The following is an 8,058-nucleotide window of genomic DNA, read 5'->3' on the forward strand; positions in this document are numbered from 1 at the left end:
TCTTCGCAAAATATTTTCATCGCCGAATAGAGGCTGACGGAAAGGAAAAAAAACGGTCGAGTAGAGTGAAAGGAAATAAAAATCTGCTATATAAAGGTTACGTTCTGACGCATCTACGTACGTATGTAACAAAGCATACATTTTTTTTTTTTTCCTCCCCAATTTTTTTTTTTCCACTGTTTATGTACCCCCACAGTATTAAAAAGAAAATAAAAAAGCTTAAAAAAAAGAAAAAGAGCAATAAAAGCATTTTGTTACGCCTTTTCAGTTCGAGCTCTTTCCACTTCGCATAGTTGGAGGCCATTCCCCCGCATCATTTGTAGCATTACAGGTATACCACTTTTTGAAGGCACAAAATACCCCCCGCGTGAGGAACACTGGAGAAGCGCGTATGAGCAAATTTGGAATAACCTACAGTCCATTAAATATGCTCATTTATTTTCCCCTCTCGTCGAATAATCACTTTTGCCATTTTGTGTATAAAGCCATTCATAGCAAGTGGAGTAATAGTAGGAGTACTAGTAGGAGTAATAATACTAGCACGTCGATTAGCCCTTTTCTACCCCCCTCAAAATTGGAACGCCTTTACCGCGCAACGTGAGCCAAGATGGGTGACCTTCTGAGGAGCAAAGCCGATTTAGGCGACTGCCGTTTTTATGAGAAGAAGTTTCCAGAAGTTGACGACTTGATCATGGTCAAGGTTAACAGGATTGAAGATATGGGTGCCTACGTCTCCATCCTGGAATATAACGACATGGAAGGTACGCCAAAAAGAAAAAACGAAACAAAGCAAAAAAAACAGAGTACTGTGTGCAACGGAAGGGTTTCCCGCGTGTCAGCATAGCTGTGTACGCAGTGCAGAAAATATATATATCTGTGCTCACGATTTACGCCTGCAGCACCGAACAGCCACACTTCCCCATCCCCCCTTTTCCCCCCTTAGGAATGATCCTAATGTCCGAACTGTCCAAGAGACGCTTCCGAAGTGTGAACAAGTTAATTCGAGTTGGGAGGCACGAAGTAGTTTTAGTGCTAAGAGTGGATAGCCAAAAGGGCTACATCGATTTGTCCAAAAGGAGAGTGTCGCCAAAAGATATCCTGAAATGTGAAGAACATTTTTCCAAGTCGAAAAAAGTACACCAAACTGTTAGGCATGTTGCACAGAAGCATAATATGACCGTGGAGGAATTAAACAGAATAGCCATATGGCCACTCTACAAGAAGTATGGACACGCCCTAGACGCTTTAAAAGAAGCAACTGTCAACCCGGAAGCCGTTTTTAAAGGCATAGAATTAAATGAAGATGTGAAAAATTCCCTTCTGGCAGATATTCAACTTAGACTGGCCGCACAAGCCTTAAAATTGAGAGGAAGAATTGATGTGTGGTGCTTCAGTTACGAAGGAATTGATGCCGTTAAAGAAGCTTTAAAAAAAGGGAAGGAAGTTTCCAACGATGAAGTGTCCATTAATATTAAGCTAATTGCTCCACCTCAGTATGTCATTGTTACATCGTGCCAGGATAAGGATCTCGGAATGGCAAAAATACAGGAAGCCATGAAAGTGATCAGCGATAAGATTAAGGAATACAAAGGAGGGGATTTTAAACAACAAGGAGAAATTTTAGTCATAGGAGGAGATGACGAAAAACGATTGGAAGAACTGCTGGACAAACAGGACGACCTTTCCAGTGACAATGAATACAACAGCAGTGACGATGATGATGAAAACTCCAGTGATGATGACGAAAATTCTAGCGAAATAGAAGAGGAAGAAGATTAATTGTGGAACAAGCGGGAAGTAACAAAGGTGCTGTCAACGCGTGGGTGCAGATAATCAGGGAAAAACATTTTTTTTTTCTCTCCCGAACAACATATTTTGGAAGGCATTTTACTCGTTATGTATCATAACCCTGAACAGTGCATTCCCTCTTATCCTTTTTCTTCCCCCCCGGAGAAGGCACATTTACTTTGTTACGTCTACACTGTTGCACTTGTGCCCCTCCCCATGAGTAGGTACCCATTCCCAATATGTAACATCATTTGTGCGAATTTTTTTTGGCCATTTGTTATTACATGTCTAAATGCTGTTTCTTTCCACCTTTTTTTTCCCCCTGGACATATAACGCGTAACACTAATATGTGTCATTTTTCTTTTTTTGCCTGATTGGTATGATCACATTGATATGTTTATCATCCACAAGGACATTAAAAAGTGCTGCATTTATGTTTGCATTTGCATATATTTCTCGTCCCATTTTCACAATAAGTAAAAATTAAATTTTTATGTATAAACTTATAAAAAATATTTTTTGACAAAAGTTAAAGGTTAAATTAAAAAAAAAAAAAGGCAAAACAAATCGACGAAGGGACGATTGAGAAGGGGGACGCAGTAACGTAACGTGTGTGCAATACGTGGAACTGCTTCCCCATTAGTGAATTAAAAAAAAATTCGTTTAAAAATTTTTTTTTAAAACTGTAGCCATTTCAAAGACACGTTTCATTCGAACGGAGACCGTTTTCTTCAAAGCGCTCTGTCGCTCGAGATGAACAAATGATTAACTTTGTAACAATTGGGTGAACGGATGTGTCACATGCACCCAGTTCGTGATGCAAACTCGTCGAAGCTTTCACAGGTGGGTGTAGTCCTACCACTTCCCCAGTAGAGTCCCCCTTAGAGGGCCTGCTCGATGCTGAATGACAACTTGGACTGAATTAAATTAAAAAAGTTCTTCAAAATGAGGACGTCCAGTATGGCATACTCTACACTGACGGAGGAGAGGGGCCTGAAGTTCCAGTTCATGATCTGGCACTCCTTGTTAACTTCTTTCTCCGGACATAAAGCTTTCCCGAACATTTTGACAGAGTAACTCATGTTCTTTCGTAGGTGGGGAAAGTACCCCTTCAGCTGTTCATAATATTTCAAATAAATAAACTCCAAGTCGTAGTACTTGTGTATGCAACTGTATATTCCAACCTTCCCACAGCCACTGCACTTTGAGTTCAAATGCTTATCTATCAGTGCGTCATTATTTTTGTACTTTACAAAATAATTAACAGGAAAGATATTCTTATAACTTATGTCGTTACTGAGAATGGCGTTTTCTTTTCCATCTTGTTCTTTCCTTCGGTTATCTGTAGAATGAGGCTCACTCCTGTTGATGTGTTGGCCCTGCTCCCCTTCGTTCAGATGGATCCCACAATGATTTGCGCTTGCACTTGGGTTATCACTCTCGTAGACGCTCTTCATGGCCCGCCTTAGCAACACATCCCAATCACTCGTGCTGTTGCTAGTCATTTGATCCTTTCCTGAAGGGAATTGGTATGTATTCCCCAAGTCGGTATGTTCTTCCCCCTTATCAGTACTGTCCACCAATATGCTGTGATACTTTTCCCATTTCAACATAGTAACAATGTCGTAGTACTTTCTAAAATGCAACATGTCATTGCTTAAAAAGGCCACTCCAACTTTGATAATATTTGGATCGCGAAAAAGGTCCGAAATGTAGTAATTTATTTCGTAATTTTCTACTGCAATTTTTTTCAAGTCAATTATGTACGACACGGGGGTATCCTTTAAAGCCACTTGAAAAATGGAAACGATGGCATTCTCACGAAATATAGTGCACTTCCATTCCGCGTCGATAAATATGACTCTCTCCTTTTTCTTTATGTGTTCATAAAGGGTAAAGAAATCTTGAAACGTTTCTAAAACTTTTACTACTTTCAAAGATGACCCTAAGTCTTTTATGCAAATAAAATTCTTCGTACAAGAACACTTCCCATTTCTCCTAATCAGATAATCAAAAGAGTTCCTAATAATTTCCGTGTTAATTTTTTTTAACTTTTCAAATATGTCGAAATATTTACACAGGTCTGTCAATTTGTACACCTTCCTCGTGACGCTATCAAACGGCATGACTTCCTCATTTTTGAAACAAAAGTTCAGGTCATTAATAATTACGCATTCATTCTTCAGGAAGGAGTATATAGCGTTGTAGTTCTGACTGCACAACGGGTTACTACCTGCAGCAGCAATTTCGGCCCCATTTTCGTAGGCATTTCCATCACAATTGGGAAGCGCACTACCGCTGTTCCTTCCTGCGTCACGATCTGCATTTCTGTACTCATTTTCGTACTGCCTCAGGTACGGCTCGTTATGCACAATGTTGCTGTTGTAATTCGCCTTCTTCATCTTCCTCGGTTTGAAAAACAAAAAATAAAACATTCGAAAGTCCACATCTTCGGAGGAAATATACAGGGGGTACAAAAAGTATACAGCCAGGAGACACGCCTCCAAATTCTTCTTCTTCAATAGAGCACTAAAATACATTTTCAAATACTTAGGGTTGTCATACAGGTAGTAAATTATGTACCTCCTGTCGAAGGTGTTCACCAGATAATTGTAAGACTTATAATTCAAGTAGTAGAATAGGTTTGGAAATTGTAGCAACTCATAATTGAACATTTTTAGTAATTTTATTGCGTACTTTACGTTTCCGTTTTTTAGCTGCTGCTTGATCAGTTCTAGCTCTAGCGTTCTGTTTCCCCTGCAACTTTCGACCAAGTGTGAAATACGCACGTCGCTCTTTAGGATATCACTCAGGTTCAGGCTGTACGGCACGTTCAATTTGATTGGGTACGCCTCACGGTTTAGGAAGTTTATGCTTCTGACATATGCGGGGTTTAGTGGTGCGCTACTCGGGGAACTGCTAACTATACATTCTTTCTCCCCCGCACCAATGCCATGGTGCCAATTCCCTGCTACGTTAAACATTTCATTTGCAAAAGCATCGCCATTCTTGTCTTGCCAATTTGATGGCTCCATCAGCTTCTCCTCCTTGCACCCCTCCGAATAACACATTTTCACCCTATTCTGTGCATCCTCCCTCTTACACATGTTATTGCTACCAACCGCGTAGTAGTACTGTTCACCTTCGCAATTGTTGTACGTAAGATCCGCGTAATATTTCGTGTTGCTAATGTGGTTGAAGTTTGGGGAATGGACTACCTCTTCGATTCTTTTGTTTTCTGCTTGGTCGCCTTGTTGGGTTGCGCCCCCATGGAAGGGATGCTCCCTGTTGGTACCTCCACAGGGAAACCCCCCGATCTGTCCAGCACCCCCTTTTGCGCTCCCCCCATCAGATGGGAACAAAATGGAAGTTGTTACATCGGATATCATTTCCTCATTCGGGTTGTTTACAGCGGAGTGGCTACTTCCTGGTAACACCATTCCCACCATTTCCCTTGACTGCCTACTGTGTTTCTCTGGCACTACCAAAACATTTTTATTACCACCTTGCATGTTTTCATTTTTAGTCGACACGGCGTAATTAATATGTTCGTTGTGGCTATTCCTGTAATGGTTCGACGTGGAGTACACTTTGCTGCTTCTACTTTTGTTGCCGTCACTGTTACTTCCGCTTTGGCTTCCCCTACTGGTACCACTGTTACTACTGCTCGTGACGCCCGCGTCTCTGCCCCCATTTCCAGTATCATAAGTGTGGCCAGTGTCCAAATTTCCCCCAAGAGGATTCCCTTTATGGAGACGCACCGAGTAATTATTTATCCCCCTGTTACCGTTCGCATTTGCAGAGGTAGCCAAATAATGTTCAGTTTCAATGTCTTCCAAAAATTTCAAGTAGAGATCGTTGTGCCTTCTCCCCATTTCACTACACTTGATTTTTTTGTAAATAAAATAATTCTCCTTCAAGTCCCTCTTGGAAATATCATTTCGAAAAAGATAACGGTAAATTTTGTACTTGTTAATAAAATGTAGAATGTTTGAATTCAGCTTATTCGCTTGGCATATAAAAAGGTAGGAGGTCAGATCTAGGTACCTGTTCGGTATGGTCATCTTATACCTCTCGATTAGGAAGATGGCAATTTTTGTTACATTTAAGCAGACATACGAAATGAACATATAAAGATATTCACTAACGAATTCGTTTATCCCTATAATGACATGATTTGGGTTCCTTCCCCGTTGAAATGGACCAATTTGCGCATCTTTTTTTCTTCCCCTTTGGCATTTTTTTTGCTGACCATCCATTGTTTTGCCGTTCCGTCGGTAGTTATTTTGCCCTCCACACGGTTGGACTTGCTCCATTTCTTCACTCACATGGTTATAAGTAAAATGCTCATCGATTGATACACTGTTGGTGTTGTTTTTACAGTCGGGTTCCCTCCTTCCAACTTCTCCCTCCTGTCCAAACACTCCACTGGGTGTGTAAAACATCTTAACATATTGATCACATTCTGCTGCATCACTTTTATTTTTTTTTTCTTCCTCTTCGCTTTCCTCCAGGGAAGGCGAAGTATTTCCACCGAGCAATTCGCAATCGATAAATTTCCTAAGCGCAGCCATTATGTGCCCCTTTTTCAAATTGTTATTTTGGTTAATGAATTCGACCAGGCCACCCATATGAAAGGAAACGCAGCTCCTCTTATTCACATGCTCCTCCGGGTGTCTACTCCAGTTGGAAAAAAAACTGTTCACATGGTTTCCATTGCAATTTTTGTTAACCTTGGTAGAGTCATACGCTCCTTCATCAAAACATAAACTGAAATTTATAATTTTCCAAGTTTTCCTTTTTGTGCTCAAGTGATAAAAATCAAATGTGTAATTTACGTACAGGCAGAGGGGTATATAAAATTTGCACGTCTTCACGTTCTTCATCCTATTGTATAGCTGTTCAAAATGCGACTTCACTTCGTTGTAATTTTTTACCTTCCAAGCATATGCGCCAGTATAACCCAACAACTTACTCGTATCACTCCTCAATTGGGCATACCTTCCTACGTCAGCATTTCCCCCGTGAAGTGAACCAAATGAAGGTCCAACTCCGTTGTTCATTCCATATGACAGTACATACCTATCCCTATCAGGAGTACCGTTTGGATAATTACTTCTCCCATCATCTTGGTTATATTTCCCCCCTATGTTCGTGCCTCTTCCCAAATGGTTACTTAAAACTCCTTCGCCATTCATCCCAGCATAACAATTTTGCACCTCGTCTGGATGGCCGAAGAAAATCCTCTCAATATGTTTTCCCCTGTTTAGCATGAAATTAAAAAATTCTTCATCAATAATTGGGTTTTCTATTTGGACGATTGTGCTTCCCATCTGGGGGGAATTCTCCTGCGGATGGTTCTGCTCTACACACATCTTCACAAACTTGTTGCCTACAACCTCTCTGCTTCTTATAAAATCCGCATTGCCACTGCTTCCACTTTCAAAGTGGTCTTCGTGGCCATTTTCGCAGATTGCCACGTTGTTCCGGGCTACATCGGGACTATCCCCTTGCGCCGAATGGTATTCATCACTTCTGTCACTTTGGCCAGTCCTACCAGGTTGGCCATTTGGTCCACCTGTACGCGCCTCTCGCAGTTTCAAATTCTTCAAAACGAACAACTTAATGTCATAAATCCAGCTGAAGAAACCAAAGGCGCACTTGTCACTTTTTGCAATCTTTACATTTTTGATTCTGAAAAACGAGTGGAACTCGTATACATAGCATATAACGCTGAAGGCATAAATGACGTCGCATATTTGCTCATAAGTCGAATGGAGAATTAAAAGTCCGTCACTTAATTTGTGATACGGAAGATTCTCCCTTGTTATGTATTCAAGCGCCTTCTTCGACACTTCCTCTTTCCTTCCCATCTCTTCATTCGTGGTTACATATACATTTGCCTTTTCTGTACATTTGGGCTGCCCTCCGTTCAACCTGTAACCGTCACTTCCGTTGGACCCCTCCTGCAAACCGAACAGCGGGTCGCGCTGCACCAACTTTCCAATGACATGGTAAAAGGCGCATAGAAAAATCTGTTCATAAAATTTATTATTCTTGGCATATCGCATATGATGAGATAACTTCGATGGGACATTTTTATTTAGATACTTAAGAACAAATTTGTTCAGGAGGTCCCTCCTTTCGACTATTTTTTTCTGCGTGTGTTTCCTCTTGATATAATCACTCAGCTTTTTTATTAAGAATTCCACTGACAGCGTGTACTCATAGATAAGTTCCAGTTCGTTTTCTAACGATACTTCTTTCAT

At 40.8% G+C, this 8,058-nt stretch overlaps 2 protein-coding genes across 2 annotated transcripts; one reads left to right on the forward strand and one right to left on the reverse strand.

The window, feature by feature from the left end:
* Positions 1–607: 607 nt before the first annotated feature.
* On the forward strand, positions 608–1,779 carry PCOAH_00002700 (Eukaryotic translation initiation factor 2 alpha subunit; the record flags this gene model as incomplete). Its single annotated transcript, XM_020057085.1, has 2 exons — positions 608–761; positions 944–1,779. 2 exons carry the CDS (start codon positions 608–610, stop codon positions 1,777–1,779), a joined length of 990 nt encoding a protein of 329 aa, XP_019912601.1.
* An 891-nt stretch (positions 1,780–2,670) lies between these two features.
* Positions 2,671–8,058, reverse strand: PCOAH_00002710 (Uncharacterized protein; the record flags this gene model as incomplete). Its single annotated transcript, XM_020057086.1, has 1 exon — positions 2,671–8,058. The coding sequence occupies one exon, from the start codon at positions 8,056–8,058 to the stop codon at positions 2,671–2,673; it is 5,388 nt and encodes a 1,795-aa protein (XP_019912753.1).

Source organism: Plasmodium coatneyi, chromosome 2, assembly GCF_001680005.1.
Source record: "Plasmodium coatneyi strain Hackeri chromosome 2, complete sequence".
NCBI classification, from domain to species: Eukaryota; Apicomplexa; class Aconoidasida; order Haemosporida; family Plasmodiidae; genus Plasmodium; species Plasmodium coatneyi.